The sequence below is a fragment of the Equus przewalskii genome, chromosome 7, assembly GCF_037783145.1.
Source record: "Equus przewalskii isolate Varuska chromosome 7, EquPr2, whole genome shotgun sequence".
NCBI classification, from domain to species: Eukaryota; Metazoa; Chordata; class Mammalia; order Perissodactyla; family Equidae; genus Equus; species Equus przewalskii.
In genome coordinates this window covers 39,324,692-39,346,858 of record NC_091837.1, presented here as the reverse complement: position 1 = coordinate 39,346,858, position 22,167 = coordinate 39,324,692, and the positions used below count along the sequence as shown (strand labels likewise).

Sequence of the window (22,167 nt, the reverse complement as noted above, 5' to 3'; positions counted from 1 at the left end):
ATTTTATACATGGGATGCCTACCACAGCATGGCTTTTGCCAAGCGGTGCCATGTCCACCCCTGGGATGCAAACCAGTGAACCCCAGGCCGCCAAGAAGCGGAATGTGCACACTTAACCACTGCGCCACCAGGCTGGCCCTGAGATCTTAATAACAGACAAGCTCAAACAAACAGTTTGGCTTCCCTTGAACATACTCCCTTAAACCTAGGCCAAACTTATACACAAATGAAAATAATAGCCCATCCTGTTTCAGCTGTTTGTAACACAAACGCATTTTGAAAATGAAAACATACTCTGCACTGGATTAATCTAGTTTGGTATAATAAAATTAAATATATAAAGCTTGTTCCTATTTTTAATCACATTCTATAGTACAACTCTTTTCTTAAATTTTTCCTCTGAGGCATTTTCAAGATAGCATGCAAATTCTGACATTACATGGCAAACCAAAAACCTGCTAGCTTTTTATAAGCAGGACTTATTATTTGCAAACTATATCCTTATATTTGCAGAAACATGCCACATTTTGTTTGAAAGTATGAATTAACACTGAAAACATAACTTATAAAACCATTCATGGGCAATAACATACTTAATATAGCCATACTAAAATTTTATAATCTTTTATTGATTATATAAATACTAAAGAATAAGAGGAACGGAATTTCTGAAGCCAAATGTTTCACCCTGAACCACAACACCATTAACACACTATTTCAAATGACCACTTTCTTATTTATCTATACGCCAGTATATCCAGATTTTGGTAGTCTTTTTTCCATTTATTAAAATGAAAATTTCCCATATTTCTATATAACCCACATAATTATAATTTTAAAGACTATATAATGGTCCATCTAGCTGATATACTATTCACTTGTGAATCACTTATTTCTAGTTTTAGAATACTATAAATAATGCTGCAGTACACATCTTCATGTATCTATGTAACATTTTCTTCTTTTAAAAATTCTCTATGTACAGAGAACAGATTGGTGGTTGCCAGAGGTGGGGGGTAGGAGTGGGTGAAATGGGCGAAGGGGGCCAAAAGGTACAAACTTCCACTTATAAAATAAGTAAGTCCTGGGGATGCAATGTACAGCATGGTGACTATAGTTAATAATAATGTATTTGAAAGTTGCTAAGAGAGAAGATCTTAAACGTTCTCATCACAGGAAAAAAAACTGTAACTATGTGAGGTGATGGATATTAACTAGACGTATTGTGATGATCACTTTGCAATATATACATATATTGAATTATTATGTCGTACAAGTGAAACTGTTATATGTCAGTTACATCTCAATTTAAAAAATTATCTCTTTGAAAAATTTCTAACAGCACCATTACTATGACAAAGGATTACTTCGGATACTTCTACATAGTTTAATTTTTTGTATGAAAAATTTCAAACATATACAAAACTAGGCAAATAGTACAATGAATCACCATGTACCCACCACACAACTTAACAATTATCAATTCATGGTCAATCCTGTTCTATCTACATCCTTACCCACTCAAGTCCCACCCTTCTGGATTATTTTATAGCAAATTACAGACATCTGAATTTCATTTGTAAATATTTCAGCACATATCTCTAAAATATAACTTCTTTAAAAAAATCACAATACTATTATCATATCTAAAAATATGGAAAATAATTCCTAATATCAACTATAGAGTAAGAAGTCAAATTTTCCTGATTATCTCAAATATACACAGTTTCACAATTTCTTTCTTTTAATCGGGATCCACATGAGCTCCACATATTGTAACTGGGAGTTAATTTATCAAGTTTCTTTTAATGTCAGTTTCCCTCCCCCCGCCCTCCTTTTTTTAATTTGCAATTTATTTATTGAAGAAATTACATGATTTGTCCTACAGAGTTTCCCACAATCTGGATTTTGTTGATTGCATCCCTATGGTGTTATATGTTTCTACATCCCTTAGATTTCCTGTAAATTGGTAGGTAGATTAGTTAGATCTAGAGGCTTAATCAGATTGAAGTTTGATTTTTTTTTTGGCAAGAATACTTTGTAGGTGGTGGTGTACACTTTGATCAGGAGGCACATAAAGTCTGTTGGTCTCTTGTGATGCCACAATAATTACTGATTTTATTTCTTTAGAGTTAGAAGATTACCATTTTTCAATCCCTATCATTCCCTTTTCACTTATCAGTTGGAACACTTTTATAAAGAGAAATTTGTCCAAAGCTATTTGGTTACACTGAGGCACTGTACGGAAAAGGCAGGATGAATATTCTGTTTATGTGCCAATTTTCAAAAATACTAAGTTGGTTCCCTAACAACCTCTAAAGGTGACTAACGAGGGTTTTATTAATTATCATATATACGTTCATGGAATTCAGAATATTCGATGTGCTTTAATCCATCACAGCTATTATTGTTATTGATGATCAAATTCTTCCATCTTTGATCAATCGGAGCCTCTATGAGTTGGCTTTTGAGTCCTTTCTATACAACTTAGTAATCTTGGATAGTTTGTTTGCTTTGTGATATGACAAGACATTCCAGGCTATTTTATACATTTCCTTCCCAGATCTGGAATTAGCTATTTCTCTAAGGAATCCTGAATTCTTTTAGGGGGAGTGGTATTTAGAGAACATGATCTAGTGGTAGCTGTGCTCACTGCTACTACGTGGTCATTGCTTTCTAGGTCTTTCTATGTGGTTACGTTTCCAACGTGATAAAAGTTATGTTCAATTTGCTTTGGATTTGGAGGGGGATTATATTTCTATGTTCAATTTTGTTTTATAATTATGTAAAATATTTGTACTCTTTCTAGATCAGATCTACAGAATCAAGTATATTCAGAGATGCTTAGCTTTAATGCCTGTCCTAGTTTCTATTCTGTTCCTTTTCTCTATGTATAGCTAACTTTTTCCCCTTAAGTTTGGTTTATCTTTCCTCTTTTTTTTTTTAACATAAGAAAATACTTTTTATGTGTATTCTTATCCATATCTTTTCTTAGATAAACGCTGGCATACTATACACACTTTTCTATGTCTTGTTTTTTCAAGTAAACAATACATCCTGGAGATCTTTCCTCAATCCTTTTGATAGCTATATAGTACTCCACTGATTGGCTGTACCATAGTTAATTCAACCATTTCCTATTAAGAGACATCTGGGATATTTCTAGCCTTTTGCTATTATAAATAGTGGACAGTTTTAGACTTTTTAATACACTGTCAAGTTACTTTACATAAGAACTATGTAAATTTACACTGTAGCTATCAATTACTGAGAGAAAAAATTTACCGTAATTTCAAATTTCAACAGAAGTAAATTCTTGCATGCAAAAGAGCTGCAAATGACATTGCTTTATTTGCATTCCCTGATTATTAGGGGATTGTATTGTGTAAGAGAACCAGAATCCACCAGGCTGAGTTCGGTGCCCCTCTCTGTTGTCTCCAGGCATCCCTTGTGTATGTGTTGGTCCACCATTTCCATACGTTCAGACTGTTTATGAAGGTACTACACCTAGAAGAACATCCTCCACATCACAGACATTGCAAGTTTATATTTATCACAGCAATTTTCTCACAGATGAAAGTACAGTATCTTGAAGAAAGAAAGCCTATTGCTAATTTGCACAAAGGTAGTGAATCGGCTGGTATGGTCCTACATACCAGGTCCATAACGTTTATCTTACTAGAGTTCACTTAACCCCAGTTAAGTTCACCTCAGCAACTTAAGTGCCTGATAGAGCACTCAGCACAAAGAAGTTACACTAACTGCTTACTGAATATTTGAAATGGAAATGAATGCATGAATAAACTAAGACTTTTACATTCATCTCAAATGAAGAACTTTATTCATGTACTATTCTCATTTTAATTTCAGTCATTTCTCAAACACTTTCTAGATCCTACACCACTTCTTTTACTCTTCCTTTCTATTCACTGTCTCACGTCTTACTGTTCCATCATCCTTAACCTTGTCTCTTCAATCTTCCTTTCCTGCATACTTTACTCTTCATCATCACCACTGTTTACTTCATGTCTACAATCTCTTTTCCTTTTGACTAATGTTAATTGAATGAATCTTTTCAAGAATATATTTATAGATATTTATAGATATAAATATAATTTTTAAGGATGATTGTAATACTTCTTAAAAGCCTCCACTTGCTTATATATTCTTCTCAAGAAATACTTAAACTGAACAGAAAATATTTCAGGTGTTATATTCTTAATTTAAGGGAAGAACATGTTCTATCTCTGACATAAATATGTGCCTGCAATTTATTTTGATCTAAATGCAGTGGAAAAAAGCCCTGGAATGAGTCAAAAAAATTACATATGTTTGTTTATGCATTACTTGTTTACATCCTGTTTTTCTCCATTATAGTGAAGAGTCATAAAGATAGGAACCATTAGCATGTTGTTTACTGCTGTGTCCCTAGCACCAGAAAAATGACTGGCATATAGTAAATGCTATTAAACTTTTATTTCTGACAAGCACTATACTAAATACTTGATATTGATTATGTTATCGAATTTAATCTGCACCAAAAAACCAGGCAGGGATTATGATTCTTACTTTACATAAGAATAAGGATCACAGGATTAAATAATCCCGGGTAACATAGTTGGTACAAAAATGGCAAAACCAGGGTTCCAATCTAAGTCCTGCCTGACCATAAGTCTCTGAATTGAACCACCATCTAGTCTTCCTCTCATTTATTCAGTTCCATGAAGCTGGACAAGTCACATAACTCTCTGAGTCTTAGTTCTTTCATTTATAAAATGGGTATAAAAATGCCTATCCAATCTACCTCACGGTGTTATCATAAGGCTCAGATAACAACAGGTGTGAAAGCACTTTTTCAACTATAAACACAATATTAAAACATTCCAATTAAAAGATAAGTAGGAATAAATGACTATTCAGGGAAAAAGTTACACACTAATGAGGTCTTGCTAAGAATTGAAAACAAATTGTCTCCAAGTTCCTAAATTTTCTATTATTTATATTATTCAAACTTAGTTTTACATTTCCACTTCCAACAAGAAGAAAGTAGTTACATTTCTTCAGTTAATTCTTGTCTTCTCTTCCAACAAAGTAAACAAGGAGTCAACTTACTAACTGAAGATTTCAACCCACTAACTAAACCAAAAACTCATATGTCTCACACTAGATGGCTGTGAATAATGGGTTTTATGATATTTTAAAATTTCAGTTTACTTGTCAAATGTTTCAGCAATAATTTTTCTTCTCATTTAGCTAAAAGAAACGTTCAGAACATATTGTTATAGATGTGGAAATTTTTAATTGATCAGTTTTGATTAGCACGGAAACAAGGTGAGGATATGACACTCTCCAATAAAATTCCCAAGAATGGAATTGGTAAACTTACAGTTTTCCTCCAAGCTATACAACTTGTCTTTCTAAATACCTTTAACTATTTATTTTTTATATTATGATAGCACGATAGGTAGGAGAGTAGACACAGTAGCTCAAATTTAAAAATAATGAACAAAATAAAATTCACCAGTTCAAATTGCTGAAAGTCCAAGAATTTCGGTTTTATAAGTTAACATATTTAATGTCACTGAATAAGAACTGTAAGATTCCAATGACCTTCTATCCCTCATCTTCCAAATCTAGTGGAAAAGAGAGCAACCTGGCTATAACATCTGTCATTCTACTGTTGCCAGGGTTAGCTCAATTGACACAGCTCATGAGGTGGTCCCCTTCCTCCTCCACCACTCCTTGTTCACCCCTGACACACACTCACTACCAAAAAAGTTAGCTCAATTTTAGAGGCATAGTAGTTTTGTTTCTTAATGGAAAACCTTTTACTCTTCACTTTTTATCACTATTTATCATTAATCTATAACAGAACAAGTAGGTCATTTGTGGTCTGCAGAAAGTTTTATTTGGCCTTTAAGTATGTATATATATATATATATACATTTTAAAAATATATCTTAACACCTAGAAAATATAAAACGACTAAAATGTGTGAAATTTCAGGGCCAGCCTGGTGGCATAGTGGTTAAGTTTGTGCACTCTGCTTCGGTGGCCTGGGGTTCATGGGTTCAGATCCTGGGCATGGACCTACCCACCGCTTATCAAGCCATGCTGTGATGGTGTCCCACATAAAATAGAGGAAGATTGGCACAGATGTTAGTTCAGCAACAACCTTCCTCAAGCAAAAAGAGGAGGATTGGAAGCAGATGTTAGCTCAGGGCCAATCTTCCTCGCCAAAAAAGAAAGAAAGAAAGAAAAAAATTAATAAAATGTGTGAAACTTCAATTCGTACATATATGAGGGATTTTAGTTGTATATGCTGTTGATTTAAAAGGAGAAGTACTAAAAGAACTAAAGAATGTATGTGAATTTCATAAAAATTCTAACTGTATAGACCCATTCCTGAGTTCCTGAGAGATTTTATATAGGAAGCAGCGAGAAAGCACTGCCTTCACGGTTCCTCTCTATTCCTGGCTCTGAAACGCTTCGTGAAAAGTTGGAGAATAAGTGACATATAGCCAATACTGCTTACAAAAATCTAGTAAACATCACATATAAATAACTCCAAACTGGGGCTGGCCCCATGGCCGAGTGGTTAAGTTCGCGCACTCCGCTTCGGTGGCCCAGGGTTCGTTGGTTTGGATCCTGGGCGTGGACATGGCACCGCTCATCAGGTGATGCTGAGGCGGCATCCCACATGCCACAACTAGAAGGACCCACAACTAAAACATACAACTACGTACTGTGGGGATTTGAGAAGAAAAAGCAGGAAAAAAAAGAGAAAAGAAGATTGGCAACAGTCGTTAGCTCAGGGCCAATCTTAGAAAGAAAAAAAAAACTCCAAACAGAATGCTCTTTTAAGACTAATTTGACAAATCAGCCTTAATTTTAATCTCTGTGCATTTAGCATTGTAGAAATTATGGCTTTCAAGTACACAGAAAAAATCAAAGAGAAAAATGCAATTCAAGCAACAGAACTTGTTTCATGACATATAAATACCACTGGATGGTTCCAGAAAACAAAGTAAAACAATCAGCTGTGATACTTCAGATTCAGAATCTTCATATAAGTAAGTGATCACAGTTGTTATTTACTCCATAAAAAAGAAAATGCAGAAGTCAACTGCAGACATAACACCCAGTCAAGTTGGTGTACTATATGCAATGATAAGGGGCACATAATATCTAAAAGTGGTTTTTCGAGAGTTACGATTCAATCATAAAAGCCCATGTTGAGGCTATGAACAAATCACAGAACCAAGAGTATTTTAGTTCCTTTTTCATTTCTCTCATAGCGGAAAGTCTAGGAACTGCTATCAAATGCTGAATCACCATGCCGTTTTTTTCAAATGAAATAACTTTTGAAAGAAATACGTACTATGTAAACTGCTCCCTTACCTTCATGACGTCTCTGTATGACCGGATAGCTGAGACTTCTCTCCTTCCATCTTCATCTTCCAGACCTTCATCCACAGCCTCGTAGCCCTCGTCATTGCTAGCCTCAGCTTCCATTGTATTGGCCATGCGGTCGATGAGCTGCTCCAAGGGCGGGCTTAACTCCCTTTCCTCGTTCTCCTTCAAACCATAGTCCAGTGCTTTATAAATAATAATTCCCAAAGATTCAATAACCTAGAAACATTAAAGAAAGTGGTCAATGGAGATGATTAAACAGTTGCATAGAAGTAACTATAAGGCATAAAATATTTAGTATGATATTTAAGCTAGGTCTAATCTATTCCATTTCAGAAACATGCGACAAATCAGATTTGAAGAGATATTTAGAAGTCTCATCTATGCATTAAAAAGAACTCAAATAAAAATTTGTGTGATTTCTCCAAACCATATAACAGAAACACAAACCCTTTTTATGTTTTCTTAGATTTATATTGTATGCTAAAATCTATATTCTCCATTTATATAAAATACTAACCAGGTTGCTTTCCCACATTTCCAAAAGACATTTTTGAGAACAGACAGAGTTATCAAAGAATATATCCTTTCAGAACTCTTACGCCAATGTTTATCTAATTGGGGATTTCATAGACACACTAAGGACCTAAGAGACTAAAAACACAGTTATTGGTAGCGGCTAACTTAAGCTTAAACAAAAACAAAATCTATTCCTAATCACATACACACTGCTCATTGAGTTCCACTCAATTATTAGAAATAGGTCTCTCTCGTACGGTGCAAATAAGTGGAAGACTTTTCCAAACTCTGAACTTTCAATGTAGTGCAAAGATAATCCTCCCTGCCACCCCGCCCCCTCCACTATTACCTCCTGGGAAACATGAACCTGATTTGTGAGCACTGGCTCCATATCACTGTCTCATATCTCCTGGACAAATGCTCCAGGCTTTGGCCAATACAAGGAATTCCACTTTATTCCTCAACATTGCCCTGATTTTCTGCTCAGAAATATCTCATATAAACAACTCTTTTATTTTACAATACCAATAGCTTACTTCACCTTAGCCATTTTTGGGGGAAGAACACAGGCAATGAAGTGCATAATTTAGGATTAAATTCTGACTTTTACCACTAATAATTTGACTCAGGGCCAATTATTTATTTTAGCCATGATTTTTCTTACTGGTAAAATGAGTATCAATGATATCTACATCTCATGGGATTTTGTTAAGACTAAATGCATTCACTGTGCATGGAAGTACTTAGTCTAGTACCCGTCTTATAATAGGTACTAAATAAATGTTATGTGCCCTGCCTCCCTGCCCCTAGCTCACTCTTTCCCACTCTTTATCCAGTTACTCCCATTAATTAATTAGTTAGTTAACCTTTCCTCTTCTTTATTCCACTTGTAGCCATAATCAGTGCTGTGTTAAAAAAAAAAAGTTGTTTACATGACATCAATGAAAAGGAAAAGTTGGAAGTTTTGAAGATGAGTTAAACACAATAGAGTCATTGTCATCATATACAATAGCCCTTAAAAGCACTCAGGAATTCACTCAAAAATCTCCACAAAATCTTAAATCTACCTTATCAAGTGAAATAATATTTGCTCAACACGTCTCAAAATGAATATAAGGCTTAGAAAATTGTCCACTTTTAATTTTTAAACAATATTCTTTTTTTTTTTTTTTTTACTTTTCTCATTGAAAATACATATTTTCATTGGTTTTTATGGCCTGACCTGGAACTCTAACCACTATTTTCAAAGTTGTTTTGTGTGACAATGGATCTTCTGAGTTCCAAGCCAACTGGCTACTTTGGTCACCTCTTCTGGTAGCCTCCCTTGACATCCCACCGCTGTCCACCAATCTGTTCTGCAGAGGGTACGTGTTCTGTGTTCCCCTGGCAGAAGGTACACATTACCTTCACAGCAGTGACATGCTCACCACAGGCAGGTGCTACTTATAAGGGACAGGGATTTTTTTTTTTATTTTTTTTTTTATTTTCCTTTTTCTCCCCAAAGCCCCCTGGTACATAGTTGTATATTCTTTATTGTGGGTCCTTCTAGTTGTGGCATGTGGGACGCTGCCTCAGTGTGGTTTGATGAGCAGTGCCATGTCCGCACCCAGGATTCGAACCAACGAAACACTGGGCCGCCTGCAGTGGAGCACGCGAACTTAACCACTCGGCCACGGGGCCAGCCCCAGGATTTTTTTTTTTTTTTTAAAGATTTTATTTTCTTCCTTTTTCTCCCCAAAGCCCCCTGGTACATAGTTGTATATTTTAGTTGTGGGTCCTTCTAGTTGTGGCATGTGGGACGCTGCCTCAGCATGGTTTGATGAGCAGTGCCATGTCCGCGCCCAGGATTCGAACTGACAAAACACTGGGCCGCCTGTAGCGGAGTGCGCGAACTTAACCACTTGGCCATGGGGCCAGCCCCAGGAACAGGGATTTTGACTATCAGTTCAACATCAGCAGTGTGGCATTGTGACATACATTCAAAAAAACCTGTCAAATTGAACCTAGATCAGTCACTTTAACAATCAGAGCACCATAGCTAATATAATGAAAACCTTAGATATCAAGAAAAAGTTAAATTACATTCAGTATATTCTTTTCAAGGCTGAGAGGGTCTTATTGCAATTATTCTCATTTAGAAATTACACTTGAGAGTCTTACACACTTGGATGAATCTAACCATCTATATCCCTACTCCTCCTCTAGAGCTGCAGAAACAAAAAAGAGAAACCACAAAACCACAGCAAATGCCAACACCAATAGCTTCCAACCTTAGCAAAAACCCCAGGGTGGCTCAGCAGGCTTTGTTCTCTTCTTTACTCGTGACCTTCCCTCCAGGGGCCATCCTTTCTTCAAGAAGGCCATTTAATACCTTCTTTCTCTGCAAACCTCCAATACCCTTTCTGCCTCCCTAAGTCTCAGCTGATAACTCTCCCTCATACTCTACTGCAAAATAAAAGTCATTAGATGAAAACTCACTCATCTTTCCACCTTCAAATGTACAATCTGAAAGGCCTCTACACTTACTTTGCCCTTCCCACCTTGCACAGTGGAGGAAGTGTCTCTATTCCTATTAAACATCAGTCCTCACTGAATCCTTCACACCCTTCCAGCCATAAATCCCATTTCTGTGCTCCCTTTCCTAGCAAAACTTTTCAACTTGTCTCTCTTTTCTCTCCTTCCATTCACTGTTTAATCCATGCCAATCTGCCATCTCATCTTTTGAAGACACTGAAACCACAGGTAAAATCACAGTCTCTACATGCCAAAACTAACGAACAATTCCGTCCTCATCTGAAACGGCTCTTAAACGCTATCAGACACAATTGACTACTGTCTTCTGTTTTAAACACTCTGGACTTCTGATTTTTCTCTCAACTCAGCAGCTACTCCTGAATCTGCCTTAGATGCCTTCTCCTGCAACTGTTGAAATGATGGAGTTCCTCAGAGTTCATGCATTCTACTTTCTTCTACAATCTCTTGCAAAGTGCTTTTACTCATTACCAAGGCTATAACTATGATACATAATCTGATACTTCCTTAACTTATATTTCTAGCCTACAGGCACCTGTTGCCTTGGTGGCTACAAGAGCCTAACTGTTCTTCCTTTCCCCAGTTTCTCTACATTTCCATTCATTTTATACAGTGTGACAGACTAATCTTTCTGAAGCAGTTTTAAACCATTTAACATAGCAGTGGTTAAATCTGTATCAGTCAGGATTAACCAAATGTGTATTAGTCAGAGCTCTCCAGGGAGAACCAACAGGATGTATATATTTGTACAGAAAGAAACTTATTATAAGGAATTGGCCCATGCAGTCAGGGAGCCTGATAACTCCCAGATCTGCAGGGGGAGTCCGTAAACTAGAGACCCAGGAGAGCCAACAGTATAGTTTCCAGTCCAAAGGCTCAAGACCCAGGAAGAGCTAACATTTCAATTCGACTCAGAAGGCAGGAAAAAAGCCAATGTCCCCTCCAAAAGCTGCCAGGAAAAATTCTCTGTTACTCATCGCAGGTTAGCTTTTTGTTCTATTCAGGCCTTCAACTGGTTGGATGAAGCCCACCCATATTAGGGAGGACAATCTGCTTTGCTCAGTCTGCCAATTTAAATGCTAGTCTCATTCAAAAACACCTTCACAGAAACACCCAGAATAATGCTTGATCAAATATCTGGGCAGCCCATGGCTCAGTCAAATTGACACATAAAACTAACCATCACAAATCTACCCCTTGTCAACTCAGCACTTGTATACGTCTCCTCAAACCTTCAGCCCTAAAAGAAAACAATAACAAGGTCACAATTTCACCTAACATGATACAACTATCCTGCAAACAACCAAAAATACACTAACCTCTTCCCCAGAAAAGGATCAAAATTCTTGAGTGATGCTGACTCCTCTCCTTTGATATCCCATAACTTAAATACCATGATGTAAAGTTAACAATACTTAAATACTATGTTATAAAGTCAATACATCTTCTGTTACATAATAAGGAGATCAGAGAGGGAAGAAAGCATACTTGAGATACACACACACACAAATATTCAAAACAAAATAAGGAGGAGACACTCACGACAATTACAGTCCTCATTTCTGTAACTGGTCATGTGGTCATACCTGGTATTTATAACTACCTTCTTCCAATACCCATTCTATATTCCCTTTGCCTTTAGTAAGTACCTCAGCTGGCTGTGGCTTTTCACCTGGTAGTTAGACCCAAACTTTCATTCCCAAAAGGTCTGGGCTGTTAGTAGTCCTGCCTGGATTGGGTTGTGGTTTTCCACTAACCTTAATCACCCTAAGGGATCGCCTGTATTTTAGACATATTTTTCCTTAGCTCAACTGTAGTTTGGCAGTCCAATTTCCCCTTGGTATTCAGGATCAATCCCCCCAGACAGCACAGTAACTTCTTTGCCTGTTGATTCACAGGCATGAGGAACTCATAGTGGCCAGGCAGCAGTCTTAACTTTCAATTCAATGGAATCATTGTTGTGTCTCCTGGTGAAAGCATTCGTCCCTTTGGAATTAAGACCTCTAGGCCAGCAGAGCATAAGCAGAGCAGGAACAGGAAGCAAAAATGTTGCCAGGGGTTGCTAATGGGTCACCACTGGTAATAATGAGTGGTGTCCCTCTCATTTCTACCTCTTCATTCCTGGAACTGTGAATCCTGCCTAGGGGGAAAACAGTACCATATACCGACTCAGAGCATATACAGCCTCCTGGAGAACCCTTCTCCAGCCCTGCAAGGTATTGCCACTTAGCTGTCACTATAACTGAGTCTTTCAAAAGCCCATTCCACCATGCTATCAAGACTGCTGCTTCACAATGGTGGGAGACAGTAAGACCAGTGAGTTCTATGGGCATGGGCCCATTGCCACACTTCATTTGCTGTAAAGTGAGTTTCTTGATCAGAAACAATGCTGTGTGGAACACCGTGATGGTGAATAAGGCATTCTATAAGTCCATGGAAGTCAGTTTTGGCAGAAGCACTGCATGCAGAGAAGGCAAATCTATATTTAGAGTCAGTGTCTCTTCCAGTAAGAACAAAACGCTGCCCCTTCCTTGATGGAAGCAGTCCAATATAATCAACCTGCCACCAGGTAGTTGCTGATCCCTGAGGAATAGTTCCATACTGGGGCCTAAGGGTTGGTCTCTGTTGCTGGCAGACTGGGCATTCAGCAGTAGCTATAGCCAGGTCAACCTTGGTGACTGGAAATCCATGTTGAGGATCCTATGTGTAACCTCCATCCCTGCCACTACAGCCATGTTCATGAGCCCACTGGGTGATGACAAAGTGGCTGGGAAAAGAGGCTGACTGGTGTCCACAGAACAGGTCATCCTATCCACTTGACTATTAAAATCTTCCTCTGCTGAGGTCACTCTTTGGTAAGCACTCACTTGAGACATAAACATCTTCGTGTTTTCTGCCCATTCAGAGAGGTCTATCCACATACCTCTTTCTCAAATTTCCTTCTCATCAATTTCCTAATCATGTTCCTTTCCAAGCAAAGTGCACAACCAGGTGCACTGCTCAAAGTTTTGCCCACTGGGAAGATTTCCCCTCTCCACTGTCCTTTAGGGACATCCCAGAAAGGGGCCCTAGTGCTGCAGCTGTTCACTTTCAGGTGGTGGCTGCATGTCACGCAGAACCATCTGTAAACCAGGCCCAAGTCTTCTCTTCTGTAAACTGATTGTAAAACTCCCCACAAGGCAATAGGTAAAGGCCGGGAAAGAGAAGGTAGTGTAGCAGAAGTATATTTGGGGAGTGCTTGCCAGGACTTCTTGTGCCAGATCACACATATGCCACTTCCATTTGATGACAGAGTCCTGCTGCACACACCCAACTTCACGGCTTGAACGGTTAGGTAACACCCAGTACACCACAGGCAGCTCAGGTCGCACGGTAACTTGGTGGCCTGTGATTAAGTGTTCAGTCTCCACTTCGGACCAGTAGCAGGCTAAGAGCTGTTTCTCAAAAGGAAAATAGTTATCCACAAAGGAAGACAGGGCTTTGCTCCAAAATCCTACAGGCCTGTGCTGTGATTCACCCACAGGGCCCTGTCAAAGGCTCCAAACTGCATCTCTGTCTGCCACTGACATTTCAAGCACCATGGATCTGCTGGATCCTATGGCCCAAGTGGCAGAGTAGTGTGCACAGCAACCTGGACTTGTTGCAGAGCCTTCTCTTGTTCTGGGCCCTTCTCAAAACTAGCAGCTTTCTGGGCCATTCAGTAAGTGGGCCAGAGTAATATGACATATTTGGAGGAATATGTTACCTCCAAAATCAAAATAGGACCACTGGCGTTGTGCCTCTTTTTTGGTTGTAGGAAGGGCCAGATGCAACAACTTATCCTTCACCTTAGAAGGGGTATCTTGACACATCCCACACCACTGGCCCCCTAGAAATTTCACTGAGGTGGAAGGCCCATGAATTTTGGTCAGATTTATTTCCCACGCTCTGACACATAAATGTCTTACCAACAAGTTTAGAGTAGTTGCTACTTTTTGCTCACTAGGTCCAATCAGTATAACATCATCAATGTGAAGGACCAGTGTGATATCTAAAAGCAATCAAGATTCCTGTGAACTAAATTATGACATAGGGCCGCAGAGTGGATATACCCCTGAGGTAGATCAGTGAAGGTGCATTGCTGGCCTTGCCAGGTGAAAGCAAACTGTTTCTGGTAGTCTTTATTGACAGGTATAGAGAAAAAAGCATTTGTCAGATCAATAGCTGCATACTAGGTACCAGGGGATGTGTTAATTTGCTCAAGCAAAGAAGCTACATCTAGTATAGCAGCTGCAATTGGAGCCACCACCTGCTTAAGCTTACAATAATCCAATATCATTCTCCAAGATCCATTTGTCTTCTGCATAGGCCAAACAGGCAAGTTGAATTGAGATGTGGCCGGAATCACCACCTCTGCATCTTTCAAGTCCTTGATGGTGGCACTAATCTCTAAAATCCCTCCAGGAATGTGGCATTGCTTATGGTGTACTATTTTCCTAGGTAGAAGCAGTTCTAGTGGCTTCCATTTGGTCTTTCCCCACCATAACAGCCCTTACTTAACAGGTCATGGAACCAGTTGTGGGGATTCTGCCAGCTACTGAGTATGTCTATTTCAATCACGCATTCCAGAACTGGGGAAATAACCAGATTCAGGATGGGTTCAGGAATGCACTGGCCTCACTGTGAGATGGACCTGAATCAAAACTCCATTGATCATCTGACCTCCACAAGCCCTACTCTAACTGGTATACTACAGTGACATTTTGGGTCTCATAGAATCTGTGTGAATTCAGAGCCAGTGTCCAGTAGTCCCTGAAAGGTCTGATTATTTCCTTTCCTCAAGGCACCAGTACCTGGTAAAAGGCTGTAGGTCCCTTTGGGGAAGGCTGGAAGAAAGATTGACAATGTAATTATGTGGCAATGTACTGGGATCCTTCCTCAAGGGGACTTGACCTCTCCTTCATTCAAAGGGTTCTTGGTCCATAAACAGCTCAACTCTGGGAATTGATTGAGGGGCCATGACTCTGTTTTTACGATTCAGATTAGACTTTCACTCATTTAACCCAGAACTTTTCTGTTTATACATATCAAGTAAGAATTTAGTGGGCTTCCTACCTATTTCACTGCTGGGGATACCATGATCAAATAGTCAATGCCATAGGTCTTTGGGAGTCAGACTATTCTGATTGCTGCTTTGACTCTGCAGTGTATTATGGTGACCACACCTACCCTGCCTTTGGTGGTTGAGTGCCACCACTTGGCCTCTGCCACCCCAGGATCCAATAACTCCCACTGCATTTAGGTTTCCCGATTCAGTGACCACGGGCCCCCTTCTGTAAGATCTAATCTACAGAGAAGAGCAATCACAGAGCTCTTCGAGGTGCCAGGGCTCTGCTAATAAGTTTATTTCTCACAGTCATGGTAAAAGGTGTGTCTTCTAGACATTCCTGGGGTGGGTGAGCAGGTCTTAAATGACCAGTCTACTTTAATAATCTCATCTTTTTTTCTCATCTTGCTGTACCCTACCTTTTCAACCTAATTTTCTTTTATTATCATTCATGTACACTGTTGTCCAACAGAACTGACTTCTTATTCTTTCCTTACATGCTTTACACTTTGTCTCTATGCCATTATTCAGTCCCATTCCTACTTTCTCATGGTCTTTCTCCTGTATTTTCATATGTCCAAATCCTACTCATTTTTCCATCCCCCTACTCAAAAGGATCTCTTCCATGATGACTCACTGACCTGATTCCACCATCACATCACAGTCTACCCATCCTGCTTCCCTAGATGAAAACAACCATTTTTTCTTCAGAATTGCCATGACATTGACTTGTACCTTTATGTAGCACATTTCACTTTTTAACTTGGATTATAGTTAATTATGTAAATATCTTAAATCCCCAATAAAACTAATAAACTCCTTGAAGGCAAAAATCCTCTATGATTCATCTTTATAGCTTCACATTATTTTATAAACAGCAAAGACTCAACAGTTAATGAATGAATGAATGAATGAAAATATAAATTCGTTCGACTCAGACATGTATGGTTGAAAGTTGGGTATGGAATTTATGGACATAAGCAAAAACAACTGTCAGTTCAAACCTTCTCATTCCAATAGACCACTATAGTGGTGATCCAGACCTGAACAGCTCTGAAACTTTCTGGAGGGTCTCCTAGCTCAAGGATAAACTACATCTGACCTAGTCTAAATGGCCCAAATCTATTCACCTTTCTGCTTTAAATCTGAGTCATAAGGTAGTTCTATATTTAATCCAACCTCTTGGAAACACAGCATAACAAGGCTGGGCATTATTAGACTGACATGTACACCAGGTGACTTACCACTTTCACAGTTTCATAGGGAAGAGAAGTTTCATAGGGAATTTCTCATCTTTTTCTAGAGAGGCATATACCTAGTTCTTTAAACACAATCTTGAGCTGGGGATAAGGAGTGACCACCAGAAAAATAATTGAAACGTAACAGTACCTGGACATACCAACTTACCTAGACATACACTTTTACTAATTTTAGAAGCTCATTAGGCAACACCAGTGGGAATGTTAAGAAAACTCAGGAGAAACAGCAGTGTTAGATCAAAAATATTCATCTGAATTACCAGTCTCCAGGCGGCTGGAAAATCATCATTCACATCCTGTCTCATTGGCACCGGCCTCTCCTGGACACTTCCAGAGACTCTAACATTCACTAAAGTGAGCAGGAATTATGGTGTAAAACCTTGAAGTTAAATGGAACAAGTGAAGAGTACTAGAAAGCTGTGGTTTTTAAGCCTAACCAATCGATAAAGGGTAGGGGAAAGAAGACATTAAATAAAACCACATATTTTAAAATTTAAGGCTGCTCCATCATGCCCAATTACCTCTCAGCTAGTGATAGCTGGCTATAAAGTCCTAGAGCTCTGGTGTAAAGAGACACACGAATGGAACTGCCTGTTCCCTGGCCTCCAGACCCAGCCACGCCCAGTCACTGAGGGCAGCCTCATTATAGAACAGCAGCACACGCACTAACACCAACGTTTCCTGTAAAGCACCCAAGCTTGGTTATAAGCCCACTGAGCTCAGTCTTCCTCTTACTGCACTAGTCCCTGTCATCTGGCCCCTCTTCAAGTTGACTTGTATTTCCTAAAAATATTTCAGTCCATATTTGTCTCCCTTACTAGAACATAAACTTCTTTAGAACAGGGATCAAGTATGATTCTTCCTGGTATTTGCTACAATGCTTAGCACTTTGCTTTGCAAAGAGTACGTGTTTAAAATCTTTGTTAAACATGTGTAAATTGTGATAGCACAAAAGTCTTTAATGCCAAATCAGATTAATTTGGGATAACCTATATCAAGGTTGTCAAGCATGGTGCCCAGCACTTTAGCTAACATCCAACAAACCACAGCTGCTCTTGCCTTCATCGTTATGCCTCATTGCCAAAATCCCTCTTCTCCAGCCTAAAAATTAAAACAAAAACAGCTTCTTCAACTCTTCAAGTTCCTTTGCCAATTAGATGAATAGAATTTCCTTATATTTGTATAACACTTCATTAGGAACATATTTTCTTTTATTCATCACAATCCTGTGAGGCAGACATTATCCTCATTTTAAAGGTGAGAGAACTGAGCTTGAAAGAGGATCAATAAATTGCTTAATGTCAAACAGTTAATAAGTAACAAAGCCAGGACTCAAACTTGGCCTTGTTATTTATGAAATTCCATATCCAGAATTCTACTATACCACAAATCTGCACAGCTGAACATTTCCTAGCCTGCCAATGTTTGTCTAAAATGTGGCATCCAGAATGAAATCCTATTCCATGTGCAGTATAATCATCAGAGAACGCACCAAATGAGCATCTTCCTTGTTCCACATCACCTACATCTATAAATACAACCAGTTCAGTATTCAGATTTCTGTTAAACTCATTAAATTGCTGACACTTTGGGTTTACAGTCAACCATAGTGGCCAAGTCATGCACACCACATAACAGTTAAACATCTTTCTCTCTTAGCCTGTGTTTGTAAAGATGTTTTTTAGACCTGGTAAAGGGTTTTACATTTTTCTTGAATCTATTTTATCCTATTTATTCATTTGTTTTAAAATTATTTTATTGAGGTCATACTGGCTTATAACATTGTGCAAATTTCAGGTGTACATCACTAAATTTCAGTTTTTGTATAGACTGCATCAGGTTCACCACCAACAGTCCAATTTTTATCCATCACCATACATATGTATACCTTTTTACCCCTTTCGCTCTCCCCCCCACACCCTCCTCTTCTGCCTACCACTAATCTGTTCTCTTATCTAGTGTTTATCTTCTACATGTAAGTGAAATAACATGGTATTTGTCTTTCTCGCTCTGCCTTAATTCGTTCAGCATAATACCCTCAAAATCCATCCATGTTGTCACAAATGGCACAATTTTGCCTTTTTTATGGCTGAGTAGTATTCCATTATATATATACTAACCACACTTTCTTTATCCATTCATCTGTTGATGGGCACTTGGGTTGGTTCCACATCTTGTGTATTATGAATAATGCTGCGACAAATATAGGGGTGCATATACCTTTGTGAATTATTGATTTCATGTTCTTTGGATAAATACCCAGTAGTGGAATAGCTGGGTCATATGGTATTTCTATTTTTAATTTTTTGAGAAATCTCCATACTGCTTTCCACAGTAGCTCTACAAGTCTGCACTCCCGCCAGCAGTGTATGAGGGTTTCCTTTTCTCCACATCCTCTCCAATACTTATTTCTTGTCTTGTTAATTACAGCCATTCTGAAGGGCGTGAGGTGATATCTCATTGCAGTTTTGATTTGCATTTCCCTAATAATTAGTGATGTCAAGTATCTTTTCATGTACCTATTGGCCATCTGAATATCTTCTTTGGAAAAATGTCTGTTCACATCCTCTGCCCATTTTTTGATGGGGCTGTTCATTTTCTTGTTGTTGAGCTGTATGAATTCCTTATATATTTTGGAAAGGAACCCCTTGTCCAATATATGATTTGCAAATATTTTCTCCCAGTTGGTAGGCTGTCTTTTCGTTTTGTTCCTGTTTTCCTTTGCCGTGAAGAAGCTTTTTAGTCAAGATGGTCCCATTTGTTTATTTTTTGTTTTGTTTCCCTTGCCTGAGTAGACATGGTATTCGAAAAGACACTCCCAAGACTCATGTCAAAGAGTATACTGCCTATATTTTCTTCTAGCAGTTTTATGGTTTCAGGTCTTACATTCAAGTCTTCAATCCATTTTGAGTTAATTTTTGTATATGGTGTAAGATAATGGTCTACTTTCATTCTTTTGCTTGTGGCTGTCCAGTTTTCCCAACACAACTTATTGAAGCAATTTTCCTTTCTCCATTGTATGTTCTTGGCTCCTTTGTCGAAGATTAGCCATCTATAAATGTGTGGTTTTATTTCAGAGCTTTGAATTCTGTTTTTCTGCCAGTACTCTGATGTTTTGATTACTACAGTTTTTTATAAATCATATAAATAATATATATAATATAAATATAAGAAATAATTTTTATACATTACTACAGTATATTTATAAATCAGGGAGTGTGATACCTCCAGCTTTGTTCTGTTTTCTCAGGATTGCTTTGGCTATTTGGGGGTCTTTTGTGGTTCCATATAATTTCACGATTCTTTGTTCTATTTCTCTGAAGAACGTCATTGGGATTCTGATTGGGACTGCACTGCATCTGTAGATTGCTTTAGGTAATGGACATTTTAACTATGTTTATTTTTTCAGTCTATGAGGATGGAATATCTCTCCATTTCTTTATGTCTTCTTTAATTTCTTTTAATAACGTATTATAGTTTTCAGTGTATATTCTTTCTGTCACAATTGTAAATGCGATTGTATTCTTGATTTCTCTTTCTGCTACTTCGTTCTTAGTGCACAGAAATGCAACTGATTTTTGTAGGTTGATTTTGTACCCTGCAACTTCACCATATTCACTGATTATTTCTAATAGTTTTTTGGTGGATTCTTTAGGGTTTTCTATATTAGAATCATGTCATCACAAACAGTGACAGTTTTACTTCTTCCTTTCCAATCTGGATCCCTTTTCTTTCTTTCTCTTGCCTAGCTGCAGTGGCTAAAACTTCCAGTATTATGTTGAAAAAGAGTGGTGAGAGTGGGCATCCTTGTCTTGTTCCTGTTCTCAGAGGAACAGCTTTCAGTTTTTCATTGTTGAGGATCATGTTGGCTGTGGGTTTGTCACATAGGGCCTTTATTGTGTTGAGGTACTTTCCTTCTCTATGCATTTTATTGAGAGTTTTTATCATAATGTTAGATCTTGTCAAGTGCTTTCTCTGAATCTATTGAGATGATCATGTGATTTTTATTCCTCATTTTGTTAATGTGGTGTATCACATTGATTGATTTGCAGATGTTGAACCATCCCTGCCTCCCTGGAAGAAATCCCACTTGATCGTGGTGTATGATTCTTTTAATGTAGTTGTATTCAACTTGCTAATATTTGTTGAGGATTTTTGCATCTATGTTCATCAGCGATATTGGCCTGTAATTTCCTTTTTTTGCGTTGTCCTTGTCTGGGTAATGTTGGGGTAATGTTGGCCTTGTAGAATGAGTTAGGAAGAGTCCCATCTTCTTCAATATTTAGGAATAGTCTGAGAAGGACAGGTATTAAATCTTCCTTCAATGTTTGGTAGAATTCACCAGAGAAGCCATCTGGTCTTGGACTTCTGTTTTTTGGGAGGTTTTTGTTACTATTTCAATCTCTTTTCTTGTGATTGGTCTATTCAGATTCTCTATTTCTTCTTGATTCAGTTTTGGAAGGTTGTATGATGCTAAGAATTTATCCATTTCTACTAGGTTACCCAATTTGTTGTCATATAGTTTTTCATGGTATTCTCTTATAAACCATTTGTATTTCTGTGTTGTCTACTGTAATTCTCCTCTTTCATTTCTGATTTTATTTATTTGAGTCTTCTCTCTTTTTTTTTTCATAGCAAGTCTGGCTAAGGGTTTGTCAATTTTGCTTATCTTCTCAAAGAACCAGCTCTTAGTTTCATTGATCCTTTCTATTGCTGTTTTAGTCTCTATTTCATTTATTTCTCCTCTAATTTTCACTATTTCCTTCCTTTTACTGACTTTGGGCTTTGTTTGTTCTTCTGTTTCTAGTTCTTTTAGGTATAGTGTAAAATTGCTTATTTCAGAGTTTTCTTACTTCTTTAGGTAGGCCTGTATTGCTATAAATTTCCCTCATAGTACTGCTTTCGCTGCATCCCATAAGAGTTAGTATATTGTGTTTTCATTTTCATTTGTCTCTAGGTATTTTTTGATTTCTCCTTTGATTTCCTCACTGATCGAATGGTTGTTCGGTACCATGTTGTTTAGTCTCCACATAGCTGACTTTCTCAGCTTTCTTCTTGTAGTTGATTTCTAGTTTCAGACCATTGTGGTTGGAAAAGATGTTTGATATGATTTCAATCTTCTTAAACTTACTGAAGCTTGCTTTGTTTCCCAACATATGGTCCATCATTGAGAATGTTCCATTGGCACTTGAGAAGCATATGCATTGTGCTGTTTCTGGACAGGATGTTCTATACATATCTATTAAGTCCATCTGGTCTAGTGTTTAAGTCTATTGTTTCCTTGCTGTCCTTCTGTCTGCATGACCTATTCATTGACGTAAGTGGGGTGTTATCTTTTATGTTATAATTGTTTACTAA

At 38.0% G+C, this 22,167-nt stretch overlaps 1 protein-coding gene across 12 annotated transcripts in view; it reads right to left on the bottom strand.

The window, feature by feature from the left end:
• The window catches only part of SPIRE1 (spire type actin nucleation factor 1), a 216,885-nt gene that overhangs the window by 109,081 nt on the left and 85,637 nt on the right, over positions 1–22,167 (bottom strand). For all 12 annotated transcript variants that reach the window (XM_070629574.1, XM_070629577.1, XM_070629566.1 and 9 more), the window contains one exon: positions 7,402–7,632. In XM_070629574.1, the coding sequence (XP_070485675.1) occupies positions 7,402–7,632 (231 nt within the window). The remainder of the gene's footprint in view (positions 1–7,401; positions 7,633–22,167) is intronic.